The sequence below is a fragment of the Lagenorhynchus albirostris genome, chromosome 16 (genome assembly GCF_949774975.1).
Source record: "Lagenorhynchus albirostris chromosome 16, mLagAlb1.1, whole genome shotgun sequence".
Taxonomy (NCBI): Eukaryota; Metazoa; Chordata; class Mammalia; order Artiodactyla; family Delphinidae; genus Lagenorhynchus; species Lagenorhynchus albirostris.
Genome location: NC_083110.1, coordinates 24,909,283 through 24,927,204, shown reverse-complemented (window position 1 = coordinate 24,927,204; position 17,922 = coordinate 24,909,283). Strand labels below are relative to the sequence as shown.

Genomic DNA, 17,922 nt, shown 5'->3' with positions numbered 1-17,922 from the left:
TTTAACTTGTACTCAGCTACTTTATCACTAATGCTAGTGGGACACAGGCAACTTGATCATTATTAGCTTATTAAGTTGCAATCTGATGGCAGCAATGGATGACTCTGGGACTGAGGAACTGTTTCATGGCAGGGTAGTGCTGCTACGTGTCAATGGTCTTAACCGAGGAACTGTTTCATTGCAGGGTAGTGCTGCTAAGTGGCAATGGTCTTAACTTGAGGAACTGTTTCATTACAGGGTAGTGCTGCTAAGTGGCAATGGTCTTAACAGAAATAACAAAACCGTGCAATTTCCTGTCCCTGAGAAGCCATCTGACTGCTTCATATGTGTTGCAGAGAAACAGAGGATGTGTGTGTGAGATAAACCCAGATTTGCTGCCAGGATTGATTGCTAGAGTCAAGGACTTTTACCAGATAGTCCTTTGGTTCTGTAAACAAGTCTTCCCAGGATGGTAGGATATTTTTCTTATTCCTATTTTTTCCTTTTTAGTTGACTGGCCTTTTCATTTTAATTTTTTATGAGGAAAATTTCAAATATATACAAAGTAGAAAAAACAATAAAGAGTACCCAGCTGCAATAATAGTTAACATTTTGTCAATCTTATTTCATTTATACAGCAGTATGTATTTCTAACAAATGGCCTTTCTTTTTTATATAATCGTATTGTCATTATTACAACTATGGAAAGTAGCAGTAATTCCTTAATATCATCTAATACTCATTCCATATTTACATTTCCCCAGTTGTTTCAAAAATTTCTTTGTATTGCTAGCTTGAGTCAGGATTCAAACAAGAGCTATAGGGGCTTCCCTGGTGGCACAGTGGTTAAGAATCCACCTGCCAATGCAGGGGACACGGGTTCAATCCCTGGTCCAGGAAGATCCCACATGCCGCAGAACAACTAAGCCCATGCGCCACAACTACTGCACTCTAGAGCCCGTGAGCCACAACTACTAGAGCCTGCGCACCAAGAGAAGCCACCGCAATGAGAAGCCACCGCAATGAGAAGCCCGCGCACTGCAACGAGGAGTAGCCCCTGCTCACTGCAACTAGAGAAAGCCCGTGTGCAGCAACGAAGACCCAACGCAGCCAAAAATAAATAAATAAAATTTATAACAAAACAAAACAAACAAGAGCTATACATTGCTTGTGGTTGGGTCTCTTAAATTCTTTTAATCTATAACAGTCCCTCCACCTCCCATGCTACTTGTTGAAGAAACCCAGTCTTTTGTCCTATAGAACGGTCTCACATCCTGAGTTTCACTGACCACTTCGTGTGGTGTCTTTTCCCTTCTCTCACATTTATTTTTTAGTTTTTTTAATAAGTCATTTTTATTATACGTTATAAAAGTAGTGGCCCATAACACATTGGAACAACGTTTTTTTAAACTGGTTTTCACCACAGACAGTTTGAGAAGCACTGATTTGGATGACTTGCTTCTCATCTGTACCACTGTGATTTGACAACAAAGGTTACTTTCCCACATTAAAAAATTTTTTTTCTTGCCAATATTCTAGATAAAAGCAAGAATCACCCATACAACACTCTAGCCTCACAATTTCTTGACTCATTTATTCCAATAAAATATACCTTCAAACAATAACCTTGGCCATATCTTGTCCTTAGTCCTCTTTAATCCTTAACTCTGAAACTCTGCTCTTGGATCACAAACTTTCATTCTCCTACCTTCTTACTAAAACTGCTCTTTACTCTTCCTACTGGAATAAACACTTTGTCTGGATATGGACTTGCTTCCCTGAATGCAATGCTTATGCAAAAACAGCCATCCATGGACTTATAGAATGCCTTACATATCACCATGAGATTCCACACAGCATTGTTTTGATCAAGGAACTCACTTCATAGCACATGAAGTGTGGCAATGGGCTCATGCTCATGAACACTGATCTTACCAAGTTCTGCATCATCCTGACACAGCTAGTTTGATAAAACAGTGGAATGGATTTTTGAAGACTTGATTATAGTGCCCGATATGTGGCAATACCTGGTGGGGCTAGGACAAGGTTCTCCATGACAGTGTATATGCTCTAAACCAGAGTCCAACATATGGTACTTTTTCATCCACAGCCAATATTCACGGGTCCAGGAATCAAGGGGTTGAAATGGGAGTGGCTTCATTCATTATTACCGGTAGTGATCCAATAGCAAGATTTTTGCTTCCCATCTCTGCAAACTGAGATTCTGCTAATCCAGAGGTCTTATTAGTCCAAAGGGAGAAAAACTTCCACCTGAGACAAAGCAGCATCCCGTTCTTCAATCACTGCATTCATTTCTTCTGCAGTTATTCTCTTTTTACATTCCTTGGTCTTGTAGATTCTATCCACAGTTATAGCTCCATTCTTCTGAATAGCTATCCCTGTGTCTGCACTGTTTATTCTGTTCAGTAATTCCTGTAATGTCATGTCATTTTCTTCAGGGTTAATATTTTCTAGCAGTTTTAGAGATATTTCCATATGCTTGGCTCCTGCAATTGCTTCATCTCTCTCCTCATTGGCTAACTGCAGTCGAGACATAATAGCTTCATCACGTTCCCTCTGCGAAATACACCTCTTCAACCAGAGCTGCTGTTTTTTCAGCAATTTGAGCTTCTGTTGCTTTTTCTTGGAGTTCCAGTTTAAGCTTTAGTTTTCTCTGTTCTTTATCTTCTTTAGTCAGTTTTTCTTGAAGCTTTTTTTTTTTTTTTTTTTTTTTTGCGGTATGTGGGCCTCTCACTGTTGTGGTCTCTCCCGTTGCGGAGCACAGGCTCTGGACGCGCAGGCTCAGCGGCCATGGCTCACGGGCCTAGCTGCTCTACGGCATGTGGGATCTTCCCAGACCGGGGCACGAACCTGTGTCCCCTGCATTGGCAGGTGGACTCTCAACCACTGCGCCACCAGGGAAGCCCTTCTTGAAGCTTTTTATTGCTTGCTTTGAGAATGTCCAATTCTTTTAGAAGCAACGCTATTGTCTCCTCTTTAAGTCTGAAGTAACTTGACAAGGAATCATACATTTGTAATGCAAATCATTATTTCTATGTTCCCTAATGTTGGATTTTTCTCTGGTACAGTGAGCTTTCTCATCACCTAGATGAGGACTGATGACTTGAAAATTCCTTGATCTCTGCTCTGGCAGTTCTATGCCCTCATATGTAGCTTCATTAACTAATTCATTGGATTTCTGTTGCATGCTTCCCTTAGAATTCACAGGCAGTTGCTCATCTGGCTGTGTACTTTTATTTCTCCCAGTGGTCTCTTGTTCAAGATAACTATGGGTTATGTCTGGACTAATGCAGCACTGTCCTGGTGTTAAAATATACTGGTTGGTTATAAAATGCAGGCAATGAAGGTTTCTTTCATAGCTGGTTGGAAGAACAATAACAACCACCACTTATCTAGGCCCTTTTGACCAGTCGTCCATTTGTACTTCTTGTTTGCTCTGGCAAGGTCTCTGGATTTTGTGCCAAGATTTGAAGCTTTGTACGGCATGGCTCAGGGTGCCTAAAGAAGCACAGCATTCTTTGCCGAAACTTACAAGTGTGAGACCTGAGATGCGCCCCGCACCGCCCCAGGAGCCGACTCTGCGCTCTCGCCCAGAGCTTCTCAGGCCCGACGCGCAGGCACCACGTCCACCAACCGACGCTTACTCGGAGCCTCCCTGCCCGCCTGGGGCTCCTCTGTGCAGGGAGGTGCGCAGGGAGATGTAAGCATCTATTTTTCTAAAGTATGTGCTATTAGAAATTAAATCAAAAATACTCCGGTGACAGTGAACAAATTTAATGCACAGGCAGGAATGGTGGAAGTAGATCAGTTAGGAGATAGATTAACCAATGTACTCTTCAGGAGAAATCTGAGCTAGGATAAAATTTGAGAGAGCTACCAGCATATAAATGGTAACTGAAATTGGGGGAGGAGAATGGATGAGATCATTCATGGAAAATGGGGTCCAAGATGGAACCTTGGAGAAGCCTAATACAAAGATGTGGGCAGAGGAAGAGGATGCTGCAAAATAGGCTGAGAAGTAGTCAGAGATTTACAGAGAAGTAGTCATCACAAGAGCTGAGGGCAGTTTCAAGGTGGAAGGATTGCTCGGTGGATGATGCATTTATAAAACATACATAAATGAATATTTATAAAGTGGGTCATTTTATATTCAGTAGGTCTTGTTAAAATTAACCTATACATTTATCCTAAGGAAATAACCACATAGTCCATTTTGGAAGACAAGGAGTTTGGACTTATTTGGGGAGCAATGAACTAAAGGTTGTTGGCAGTGATAAAAATGAATGACAACCCGGGTTTCCCTGGCGGCTCAGTTGTTAAGAATCCGCCTGCCAATGCAGGGGGTACGGGTTCGAGCCCTGGTCCGGGAAGATCCCACATGCTGCGGAGCAACTAAGCTCGTGTGCCACAACTACTGAGCCTGCGCTCTAGAACCCACGAGCCACAACTACTCAGCCCGCGAGCCTAGAGCCCGTTCTCCACAAGAGAAGCCACCGCAATGAGAAGCCCGTGCACCACAACGAAGAGTAGCCTCCACTCACCGCAGCTAGAGAAAGTCCGTGCAGAGCAACGAAGACCTAATGCAGCCAAAAATAAATAAATAAAAAAAAAAAAAAAAAAAAAGAATGACAACCCTTAACAGTTTTGGTGAAACTGAATTCTGAAATCTAAGAAGTTCCACATTTCTGTGAAATCTTTCCAGATTTTAAAAATTCAACCTATTTGTATTTGTTTTTGTAAGCATCTACTGTGTGCTTACCACTACACCCTCACAGGCAAGATAAAATAGTACGCACGTGTGACATGATCTCTATCCTTTCCATTTACCATAGTCACCATACTCACCAATCCTCACTCAGTCTGGTTGTTTGATCATAGAATTCACTGATGAGTTATGACACAGATGCCCTCTCTATGCCTCAGTTTCCTTCTCTTTAAAGCCACGGTTTGATGAGGTCAATGGTTTGCATCAGAATCACCAGGAGTGCTTGCTGAACACAGATTGCTGGTTCCACTCCTAGTTTGATTCAGTAGGGAGTGGAGAACTTGCATTTCTGGAGAGGTAAGTTGCTGTTCTAGGAACCATACTCTGAGAACACTTTTACTTTCTCCAGCTCTAACAGTCTATGATCCCTTAGTGAAACTGCATTACCTATGCTCACTAATGGATTTAACACTCTCCATTATTCACCAGAGCCTAAGAGGATGTTGTGGAATATGTAGTTATTATTTGCCTTAAAAAATTTTTTTTTTTTACTGGAATATAGTTGACTTAGAATGTTGTGTTAGTTTCAGCTGTACAGCAAAGTGAATAGTTATATATATACATAGATCCATTCTTTTTCAGATTCTTTTCCCATATATGTTATTACAGAATATTTAGTAGAGTTCCCTGTGCTATACAGTAGGTCCTTATTAGTTATCTATTATATATATAGTAGTGTGCATATGTTAATCCCAAACTCCTAATTTATCACTTCCCCCCATGTTTCCCCTCTGGCAACCATAAGTTTGATTTTGAGATCTGTGAGTCTGTTTCTGTTTTGTAAATAAGTTCATTTGTATCACTTTTTTATTAGATTCCACATATAAGTGATATCATATGATATTTGTCTTTCTCTGTCTGACTTACTTCACTTAGTATGATAATCTCTAGGTCCATCCATGTTGCTGCAAATGGTGCTACTTCATTCTTTTTTATGGCTGAGTAATATTCCACTGTATATATGTACCACATCTTCTTTATCCATTCCTCTGTTGATGGACATTTAGGTTGCTTCCACATCTTGGCTATTGTAAATAGTGCTGCAATGAACATTGGGGTGCATGTATCTTTTTAAATTATGGTTTTCTCCAGATATATGCCTAGGAGTAGGATTGCTGGATCATATGGTAGTTCTATATTTAGTTTTTAAGGAACCTCCATACTGTTTTGTTCTCCATAATGGTTGTAACAATTTACATTCCCACCGACAGTGTAGGAGGGTTCCCTTTTCTCCACACCTTCTCCAGCATTTATTGTTTGTAGGTTTTTTGATGATGGCCATTCTGACTGGTGTGAGGTGATACCTCATTGTAGTTTTGATATGCATTTCTCTAATGATTAGTGATGTTGAGCATCTTTTCATGTGCTTTTTGGCCATCTGTATGTCTTCTTTGGAGAAATGTCTATTTAAATCTGCCCATTTTTTGATAGGATTGTTTTTTTGACATTGAGCTGCGTGAGTTGTTTGTATATTTTGGAGATTAATCCCTTGTTGGTTGCTTTGCAAATATTTTCTCCCACTCTGTGGGTTGTATTTTCATTTTGTTTATAGTTTCCTTTGTTGTGCAAAAGCCTTCAAGCTTAATTAGGTCTCATTTATTTTTGTTACTCTAGGAGGTGGATCAAAAAAGATATTGCTGTGATTTATGTCAAAGAGTGTTCTGCTTATGTTTTCCTTTAAGAGTTTTATAGTATCCGGCCTTACATTTAGGTCTTTCATCCATTTTGAGTTTATTTTTGTGTATGGTGTTAAGAAGTGTTCTAATTTCATTCTTTTACATGTAGCTGTCCAGTCTTCCCAGCACCACTTATTGAAGAGACTCTTTTCTCCATTGTATATTCTTGCCTCCTTTGTCGTAGTTGACCATAGGTGCATGGGTGTAGTTATTATTTGTTGAATGCAAACAATGGCTTAATATTTTCAATTTTATCTTCTTAAACCTTACATATCTTAGGGATGTTTGTGTTTGGTTGCTGTGAGCTGCCAGGAGAGGCAGGACCGTAGCTGTGGAGGTTCTTAGTACATCTCACACTGCACTTAATGCAGACATTTAATACATGCTTTTTGATATGCCTTCGATGGACTAGGTGGCATGTGATATTTTCCCATTTGGTGATCATTATAAATTTGATACAAACTCTTAAAATAATGAGTATTTGATCTTAGTTCTTCCTTGAACAAGTTTCTGGAGTCCAGGAGACCACACTGGGCAATCTGATGATCTGATATAATGGAGATATTTCCTGTTAATCAGGAGATAAGGATATTAGTGTCAGTGCTGTCCTTGGCTCTATCACAGTTGCAGAGGTCACCGAACCCCTAGTGGCTCTGGAAAACTAGGAAAATATTGACCATCTTAAGTTCAGGAAGAATTCATGAAATGCCTTGTAAAAATATAGGCTCCAGGAACAAAACTTAATTTCAAAATGGTATTTTTATAAAAATTAATTTTAGAGGTAAAAACTTTTCCACCTTGAATCAGAATAAGCTTGTTTTTGTTTCTGATCTTGGTTGTTTTGCTTTAAAGAATGATATGCTATAGTTCAAAAATTGAATAAGTATTTATTGTTCCAGAAGGTACATTGCTTTTTATACATATTTCATAAATGATACAGGATTTTACACATGTTCAATATTTTGCTATTTGTTTAAAGGACTTTTCTCCACGTTCTCCCTCCCCTTGCCTCCCACACACCCTGAAAGGATTTGCTCATTGCACTGTGCTGTTTCTTCTTAAAAACCCTGCGTACAAACAGGATAAATGGTTTAAAAATAATTCACACAACTTAACAGAAATAAATGAGGGAAGGGGGTTGAACGACTGCGGGGGCGGGTGGGGAAGGAAGTGGGAGGAGGGATGAGAAGTGGAGACATGCATCCTTTCATTCCGTCATGCCAGTGGAAGGGGTGGTGGCTGGAGCAGCAGCAGCAATCCTGGCTGGCCTTCAACCTCTGCAAGGCACCTGCAGTCTGGGTTTGTCGTTTAAAGTGTTTCTCTTCATACACAATGATCCCAAAGGAGGAAGAAAAAGAGAAAGAAACCCCTTGCCACAATGAAGAGGGATCAATCATGTGAAAGAAAAAAGCCAATCAATCAGCTGTGCGGCAAGCCCCAACATCCTTTCCATCCTGCCCCCGCAGTAGTTAAAAGCAGGATAGTAGACACAGATTCCTTTGACTCTTCAAGTGTGATGTCATCTGGAAATATGGTAGAAAATATTTTGATAGAGTATAAGATTAACTCCTTTTTCTCTCAATTTAAGAAAAAATAGGGTGAAGAGGGTAGGCTGAAAGAAGCCATAGAAATGTATTCCTGTACAAAGATAAATTGCACCCTTTGAGATCCACACACTTGATTTACAACTACTGAAGTGGTGGAGGTGGGAGGGCTCACAAACAGCGTGGGAGTGTGTGTCCTTCGAGATTAACAAGGCCTCCAGACAAGGTAGTGCCATCTGGGTGGCCTGGAATGCTGTCACACAAACAGATTAACAGCAGTGAAACTATTCTGGTTCTGAAATGGCTACAGAGCCATGGTTTTTAGCCATTTTGTAAACCTTACATCTTCCTGATTTGGTAATACAGCTGAACACTCCGCCTCTGGCTTTAGCTGTGGAGGGAGAGGGGAGTATCAATGGGATAGTCAAATAAAGGAGGGAAATCTGTCCTCCTCTTAAAGATTAATTAGTAAAAAACAAAACAAAACAAAAAAACCTCATGCATTGTTGCCAATTATTTCTAGACAGTGATCCAGAGAACTAGAATATTGAGACATTTAAGAAGGTATTAAGGGATAATCCAAAGTGTCAATTATCGAACAGTCATAAGTTGGTTCCAATTATCATATGGATAAAATTAGTGTACCAACAGGTGTGGGTGGTCAGAAATGGGGCACAAACGGGAGAGATTCCTGGTAACTTTGCAGAGACTGGGTCCAATCTAAAATAAATGCTAATGACATGGGCTCAGACTCTGTTTGCCACCCACATATCTCGAGGGTTTGCTTTTCTGGTATATTTATTTACTGCTATGTCAAAAATAAGAAAAGTTAAATTAAAAAAAAATTTAGAGCTGAGTGGGGTGCTGGTGTGTTACTATTTTGCTGACCCTGAAAAGAAGATGCAAGAAACAACACCCCTAGCATCACTTTCTCTCAACTATAATAATAATACATGATTTTCATCCAGAAACTGAGATTCTTGATTAAGACAATATTCACTAAGCCCTTTGAGCTTATATTCCACAAAGCCTGATGGTCAGATTTTAACATTCCTTTCTTCCCTAAGATCTTTTTGTTTTTGTTTTTTAATTAAAGTTAAAAACCCTCTACCCAGACGTGGCTCCCAGCTTCCACCTGCAATGCTTTAATTAAAAAGGCCATAGTTATAAACAGGTGTTCTTTCTGCTGGGATTCAGAGGCTCTCTGCAGATCAATCTTCCTCACCAATCTGTCGGAGGGGCAGATGCACTTGTAATGGGTCTCTCAGTCTCTTAAGATCCATTTCTGCCTAAAATAGAAACAAAAGGTGAGAAAACTGGCTAGCCAAGCTTTCAATGATATTACTGTCTCCTGAGAAGAGGAAACTGTCTGTCCTCCATCACTATGAGTCAGAGAAATCATCTCAATCACTCTCAAAGTAAGAGTGCCTCAGAGGCAAAGAATGTAAAAGGCACAGGACAACAAAGCAGGACAGAAACAGAAGTCTGTCCTGGCAGTTTCAGCTATCAACAGAGCCTCCAGAAAAGACTGTGCAATCAACAGGGCAGGATCAGGGGCTCAAGAATGTGGGAGCAACTGATGCACCTTGATGGCATTTCTCCAGAGAGAAGCCCTTTTACAAACTTTTTGCCTGGAGCCAGAATTCAAATTTATGCTCCTCAAGGCTTTAGTTATTTGTCTAGTGGTTGTTTAAGTTTTTCACTTATCAGGAACTTTTAAAACAGGGATGTGCAGTCAACTGCAGCACTTTCAAAACTCACACGTGCTTGGGCCTCACCCCTGAGGAGTTGGATTAATAGGTTTGGGGGGGCTGAAGCACCTGTATTTTTAATAGCTCCAGAGATGATTCTGACGCATTCCCTCCAGTTGAGAACCACCACACAGAGCAACAGAAGGTAAGAATTCACTTAGGCCAAGGCAGGGAGATGAATTAAGCCTATTCAAAGCACAACCCCAAAAGCACAAACCCACCAAAAAGGGACAGAGAAGGCGGAGAAGGTCCAGAGAAGAGTAATTAAACATTAAAGAGAATGGAAGGGCTTCCAGAGGTTTTAAAAAAAATCTCTAAAGTCATGAAAGACTGCAGAGAAAAGAAATGAGGATTTCTTCACCAAAATCAAAGATATCAGAGTGAGGGGGAGGCACAATCAGAAATGTGAAAGAGGTAGCTGTTATGAAAAATAAGGTATCAGTCTTTAAAAAAACATTTCTAGCTCAATAATCTCTCACCTGCACCTAGCAAACATTTCTAGTAGTCTCTCTCTGACCTGGATTTTATTTTGGCTCCATTGCTACCACACATCTCAGGTGAGAGATCTTTGGGTCAATTGCAGAAAGAATAAAAAAAGAGAGAAAAGTAAAAACAGACCTCTCTAAAGAAACAAAATGAAAAATATAAAAATAGGTTTAAAAATTTCAATATGCTAGTGATAAAAGGATAGATAGGACTCATTATCTTTTCATCTGCTTGTGTTATAAAACTTTCTGGAGCGTTGACCATGCTAAAATAGTCATTTTTATCAACTGAGGAATAATTTACATAGGAAGAAGAGGATTGGATCATTCTTTCAGAGTTTACCCATCTAAGTACTTGACTGTAGACGATGATGATGACGATAATGCCATACAAGATGAGACTGGGATTTACTTTAATTTTTGTAAAACTTACCTGAGCAATTGCATCTTTGAGTTGATTGTATTTCTCTAGGTCAAAACGTGACTTTTTGGCTCCTTTATGGAAAAATAATAAGTATTGTCTGTCTCTGGCTTCTGGATAAACATATTCCTACAAAAATAAAGAAGAAATTAAATTATACTCCTCAGCACACTATCTTCACAAAATAAGCATTTACTGTTGATTAGATTCAATATACATGAGCATATATAAAGATATACTACTGACATGTGCTGTATTAAATATTTATTTCTTAAACATTTTTTTGTTTTGTTTTGTTTTTTGTTTTTGTTTTTGCGGTACGCGGGCCTCTCACTGTTGTGGCCTCTCCCGTTGCGGAGCACAGGCTCCGGATGTGCAAGCTCAGCGGCCATGGCTCACGGGCCCAGCCACTCCGCGGCATGTGGGATCTTCCTGGACCGGGGCACGAACCCGTGTCCCCTGCATCGGCAGGCGGACTCTCAACCACTGCGCCACCAGGGAAGCCCTCTTAAACATTTTTTATTGCACAACACACACAGAAGAGTACACACACACAAAATGTACATCATAAAGAATCATCATCACGTAATAAATGTTAATCATCACCAGACAGAGAAAATAGAATACCACCAGTAACTCACAAGCCCCCTTCCTGCCCCTTTCCAATTACTAACCCCTCCTTCCCCACCAAAGTAATCACTATCTTGACTTTTATGGTAACTGTTTTCCTGCTCTCTTTACAGCTTTCTTACTTAAGCATACACTCCCCTGAGCTCTACAGCTGAGTTTTACCTGTTTTTTGAAATTTATAAAAATGGAGTCAGATAGTATGCATTGTGTATGGCTACTTTCACTCAATATCATGTTTGTGATATTCATCTTTTGCGTGTAGCTGTAGTCTGTTCATTTCCATTGATATGTTATATTCTATTGTGTGGCTACATCACAATTTATTTATCTGTTGTACTACTGATAGATTTTTGGGTTGTTTCTAGGTTTTAGCTGTTGTAAATAATGCTGTCAAGATCATCTCTGGACTTATCTTCTGTTCGGTATAAACCTATGAATGGAAATTCTGGACCATAGCGTATGCTTGTGTTCAAATTTAAGGAGTGATATCAAAATGGTTGTACCAGTTATACTCCCATAAGCAGGACATGAGTTGCCATCACTTCACCTACTTGCCAATACCTGGTATTGTCAGTTAAAAAAAGAGTTAGGCAGAAATACTACCTCAGGTTCTGTTCCCTTACAGGTTATTACAAAATATTGAGTATAGTTTCCTGTGCTATACTATAGGTCCTTGTTGGTTATCTATTTTATATAGTTTGTATATGTTAATCCCAAACTCCTAATTTATATTACTACATTTTAAAAACAACTTTACTTGAGATACCATACAATTTACCCATTTAAAGTATAATAGTCAATGCTTTTTAGCATAGTCAGAATTGTACAACCATTACTACAATAATTTTTAGAATATTTTCATCATCCCCCAAAGAAACCCCATACCCTTTAACATCACTTCCTATTTCCCGCCATACTTCTAGTTCTAAGTTAACTACTAGCCTTTCTGTCTCTATAGATTTGCCTTTTCTGGATATTTCACAAGTGGAATCATAAAAAAGCCTTTTGTGTCTGGCTTCTTTCAAGGCTCATCTATTTGTAGCATGTATCAGTGCATTATTTCTTTTTATTGACAAATAATATTCCATTAAATGGAATATGCTACATCAGGGGTCCCCAAACTCCCGGCTGCAGACTGGTAGCAGTCCGTGGCCTGTTAGGAACTGGGCCGCACAGCAGGAGGTGAGCAGTGGGCGAGCCAGCAAAGCTTCATCTGCCGCTCCCCATCCCTCGCATTACCGCCTGAACCATCCCGCCATCCCCTCCCCCAGGGAAAAATCATCTTCCACAAAACCGGTCCCTGGTGCCAAAAAGGTTGGGGACCACTGTGCTACATTTTATTTATCTATTTGTCAGTTGATAGACATTTGGGTTTTTTCCACTTTCTGGCTATTATGAATAATCTTGCTATGAACATTTGTGTACAAATTTTTGTGTGGACACGTTTTTATTTCTCTTGAAGAGATACAGCATTTTCCTGATCACTCATGAGGCTGAGGCCTTTTCATATTCTCTTTTATATTATTGGCCATTTGCATATCCTCGTTTAGAAGTGCCTGTACAAACCTCTTGCCATTTTTTTCCTACTGGATTGTGTGTCTTTTTCTTACTGATTTGTAGGATTTGTTACTATATTTTGGATATGGATCCTTTGTTGGATATACATACTGGAAACATCTCCCCCAGCCCACTCTCCCTCTTCATGGTGCGCTTTAATAAACAGATGTCCTTAATGTTAATATAGCTTAATTTATCATTCCTATTCTTTATGGTTAGCATTTTTCATTCTGTGTAAAAAATCATTCCCTATTCCACAGTAATTAAGATATTCTATATTATCTTCCAGGAGCTTCATCGTGTTACCTTTTATATTTAGATCAACAATCTGTCTGGAATTAATTTTTGTTTATAGTGTAAGGATGAGGTCATTTCTTTTTTCTATATGGATATTCAATTGTCCTAGCACCATTTATCAAAAAACTCTTTCCCTGCAGTGTCATTTTTTTAAAATCAAAAGTTCATTTATACTAGGTCTATTTCTACTTCTCTCTTCTATTCCACTGGACTATTTGTCCATCCCTATGTCACTGTCTTAATCACTGCAGTATTGTAACTAAAGCTGCAGTCTTCATATCTGAGAGTAAATCCTCTTACCTAGTTTTTCTTCAAGTGTTTATTACTTTTCTTAGTCCTCTGTATTTCAATATACATTTTAGAATCAGTTTATTAAAATATCTTCCTCCAACTCCAAATCTGTTGGGATTCTGACTGGGACTGCACTGAATCTAATAGATCAATGTGGATAAAACCAACATTTTTGCACTATTTACTTTTCTAGTCCATGAACATGCTCTATCATTATATTTATTAACTCTCCTATAATTTTATGTTTCTCTACATAGAGGTCTTGTACATATTTTGCATGATTTATTTATTTGGTTACTTATTTATTTTTTAACATCTTTATTGGAGTATAATTGCTTTACAATGGTGTGTTAGTTTCTGCTTTATAACAAAGTGAATCAGCTATACATAAACATATATCCCCATATGTCTTCCCTCTTACGTCTCCCTCCCACCCTCCCTATTCCTCCTCTCTCGGTGGACACAAAGCACTGAGCTTATCTCCCTGTGCTATGTGGCTGCTTCCCACTAGCTATTTTACATTTGTAGTGTACATATGTCCATGCCACTCTCTCACTTCATCCCAGCTTCCCCTTCCCCATGTCCTAAAGTCCATTCTCTAGGTCAGCGTCTTTATTCCTGTCCTGCCACTAAGTTCTTCAGAACCATTTTTTTTTAGATTCAATACATATGTGTTATCATACGGCATTTTTCTCTTTCTGACTTACTTCACTCTGTACGACAGTCTCTAGGTCCATCCACCTCATTACAAATAACTCAATTTTGTTTCTTTTTATGGCTGACTAATATTCCATTGTATATATGGGCCACATCTTCTTTATCCATTCATCTGTTGATGGACAGTTAGGGTGCTTCCATGTCCTGGATATTGTAATTAGAGCTGCAATGAACATTGTGGTACATGACTCTTTTTGAATTGTGGTTTTCTCAGGGTATATGCCCAGTAGTGGGATTGCTGGGTCATATGGTAGTTCTATTTTTAGTTCTTTAAGGAACCTCCATACTGTTCTCCACAGTGGCTGTATCAATTTACATTCCCACCAGCCTTTATTGTTTGTAGATTTTTTGATGATGGCCATTCTGACTGGTGTGAGGTGATACCTCATTGTAGTTTTGGTTTGCATTTCTCTAATGATTAGCAATGTTGAACATCCATCCATGTGTTTGTTGGCAATCTATATATCTTCTTTGGAGAAATGTCTATTTAGGTCAACTGCCCATTTTTGGATTGAGTTGTTTGTTTTTTTGATATTGAGCTGCATGAGCTACTTGTAAATTTTGGAGATTAATCCTTTGTCAGTTGCTGCGTTTGCAAATATTTTCTCCCATTCTGAGGGTTGTCTTTTGGGCTTGTTTATGGTTTCCTTTGCTGTGCAAAAGCCTTTAAGTTTCATTAGGTTCCATTTGTTTATTTTTGTTTTTATTTCCATTTCTCTAGGAGGTGGGTCAAAAAGGATCTTGCTGTGATGTATGTCATAGAGTGTTATGCCTATGTTTTCCTCTAAGAGTTTTATAGTGTCTGGCCTTACATTTAGGTCTTTAATCCATTTTGAGTTTATTTTTGTGTATGGTGTTAAGAAGTGTTCTAATTTCATTCTTTTACATGTAGCTGTCCAGTTTTCCCAGCACCACTTATTGAAGAGGCAATCTTCTCTCCATTGTATATTTTCCCCTCCTTTATCAAATATAAGGTGACCATATGTGTGTGGGTTTACCTCTGGGCTCTCTATCCTGTTCCATTGATCTATATTTCTGTTTTTGTGCCAGTACCATACTGTCTTGATTACTGTAGCTTTGTGTAGTCTGAAGTCAGGGAGCCTGATTCCTCCAGCTCTGTTTTTCTTTCTCAAGATTGCTTTGGCTATTCGGGGTCTTTTGTGTTTCCATACAAATGGTGAAATTTTTTGTTCTAGTTCTGTGAAAAATGCCATTGGTAGTTGGATAGGGATTGCACTGAATCCGTAGATTGCTTTGGGTAGTATAGTCATTTTCACAATGTTGATTCTTCTAATCCAAGAACATTGTATATCTCTCCATCTGTTTGTATCATCATCTGAGAAGGTGATCTCTACGACTTACTCCTCTGCCTTCTTGAAGCTATCTCTTGCATGATTTATTTTTAAAAGTCATTTTGAGTTGCATCTCTTAAAAAGTTTCATTTTCTAACTATTTTTGGCTGGCATATAGATATGCAATTCATTTATATATATTGACCTTGTATCTAGTAAACTTATAAAACTCACTTATGAATTCTAACTAATTATCTATATACGCTTTTAAAATTTTTCTATGTACAAAATCTATGAATCATGCCAGTTGTTTTTCTTTCCAATATTTTCATCCTCTGTATCTTTTTCTTGCCTTCCGTACTGGCTAGGACTTCTCATTCAAAGTTGAATGGAAGTGGTACTTTTACCCTCTTCCCAGACAATGAAGGAACATTAGAACATTTCAAGTTCACTTACCTGCTCCAGACGTATATGCTATTGTCATATGTCTTAGTTTTTTCTGTATTTTAAATTCCATAAGAGTTTATTATAATTATTTTATACATTTAATATTCATTTAGATTCACTCACAGATTTACCATTTTCATTGCTCTTCATTCCTTCCTGCTTTTTTTTTACTTTCCACTTGTGATAATCTTCTTTCTGCACAAAGAACACTCTCTAGTATTTCCTTTTGTACAGATCTACTGGTGACAAGTTCTCTATTCGTTTGTCTGGAAGCATCTTTATTTCACCTTTATTTTGGAAGGATATTTTTGCTGAGTATAGAGTTCTAAGTTGACAGTTATTTTCTTTCAACACATCGAAGGTACCATTCCATTACCTTCTGGCTTTCATTTCTGCTGTTGAGAAGTCAGCTACCTAACAGTGACTCCTTTGAAGGCAAGCCTTTCTTGTTCTTCTTTGGCTACTTTTAAGATTTCTTCTTTGTCTTTGTCTTTTGCAGTTTTACTATTGATGTGTCTAGATGTGGATTTCTTTTCCTTTATATTGGTTGTATTTGATGGAATTCTTAAATCTATAAATTAATGTCTTTCATCATTTTGGAAAATTCTCAGCCACCATCTCTGCAAATATTGTTTCTTCCCATTCTCTCCCTCCTCTCCTTCTGAGATGCTAATAAAATTAAAAATATATTAGGCCTTTTCACTCTATCCTCTGTATCTCTCACCCTCTCCTATATTTTACTTCTTTTTGTCTTTCCATACTTTATTTTGAATGGTTTCTTCTGATTTATTTCCAGGTCACTCTATCTCTCTTCTGTCTAATCTGCAGTTAAATCCATCCATTAAATTTTATTTCTAAAATTTTCATTTGTTTTTTAAAAAATCAAGTTATCTGCCAATACTCTCAACCTTACCTTTTATCTCCGTGAATCTAGCAAGTATAATTATTTTAAAGGCTATGTCTGATAAATCCAGTAACTAGATCTCCTATCTGTGTCTGTTTCAAATGTCTACTGTTTCTGTAGGTGTTTTCCTGTATATCTGCTTATTTTTTATTGTATGACTAACTTTGTATTTGCAAAATTATTTGTAGAAATAATGTAAGGTTTAGGATAATGTTATCTCCTCCCAGGGATGATTAATGTTTTCTTTGGCCTGGAACCAGCGATATCAGCACTCTGGGATCACCAGCATTCTAGGACTACCTCAATCCAATTTACAAGATTGGGATGATCGAAAGATGAGCTACAGTCTCTGAGAGAGCCTACAACGGGTTCTTCTGTTCTACAGTAGTGGCCTTTAAAATTCCAAACCAAAGCAAAAATGTTTCAACCTACTTTAGCAATCCTTGGACATGAATCTCTATGGCTTTGGTCTTTCTAGGTTATCAAGTATAGCTCAGCTTCTTGGCCTCTCAGCCTTACCCTCTTTAATCAATACAAATCCCCAGAGGAAAAAGCACATCTAAACACCAGCTTCACCTTCAGGGACTTCTCTTCTTCTGGTTCTTGCCTGGTAATTTTTGCTATCTTGTTAGCTCTCTAGAGTCTACAGGCAGATTTTATGTTTTGTCTAACTATTTTAACATTTCCTAGTGGGAGCATTGTTCTGATTACCTAGGATGCCATAACTAGAAACAGAAGTAAATATTTAATTATTGATGACGACAGATAATGAACAAATAGTGGTTGAAGGGACTGTGGAAGCTTTTTAAAAATGGACAGAATCGTGGTCTGAATCAAGTAATACTGACCTAAGGGATAACTGTTGGATTAAAAACTTGAGGGAAAGCCCTCTAGGTTTCATCTAAGTTGCTATTACTAGGCCACTTACCTATCTTTGCTGAGGGTGTAAATGTACACACTAATTCAATTTATTCAGATATATTCTATGCTTCCTCTTTTGGGCAACAAGCATTTACTAAGCGACTACATGCTAGACTCTCTTCTAGAAATTTGGTAATTTGATAATAAGTGAGAAGAGATACACATAGAGCTTGGTTATGAAGGAAAGAGAGTCAGAGAGGGAGAGTTTGATAACATAGGGAACA

At 38.5% G+C, this 17,922-nt stretch overlaps 2 protein-coding genes across 2 annotated transcripts in view; both read right to left on the bottom strand.

The window, feature by feature from the left end:
- Positions 1-2,223: 2,223 nt before the first annotated feature.
- Positions 2,224-3,187, bottom strand: LOC132507519 (mirror-image polydactyly gene 1 protein-like). Its single transcript, XM_060126949.1, is given in 3 exon segments — positions 2,224-2,563; positions 2,565-2,667; positions 3,085-3,187. Coding segments are annotated over 3 exon segments (546 nt in total).
- A 4,121-nt stretch (positions 3,188-7,308) lies between these two features.
- The window catches only part of MCU (mitochondrial calcium uniporter), a 206,958-nt gene continuing 196,344 nt past the window's right edge, over positions 7,309-17,922 (bottom strand). The window contains exons 7-8 of the mRNA XM_060126306.1: positions 10,655-10,771; positions 7,309-9,274 (exon numbers count right to left, since the gene is read on the bottom strand). Of these exons, the coding sequence (XP_059982289.1) occupies positions 9,197-9,274; positions 10,655-10,771 (195 nt within the window). The 3' untranslated portion in view covers positions 7,309-9,196. The remainder of the gene's footprint in view (positions 9,275-10,654; positions 10,772-17,922) is intronic.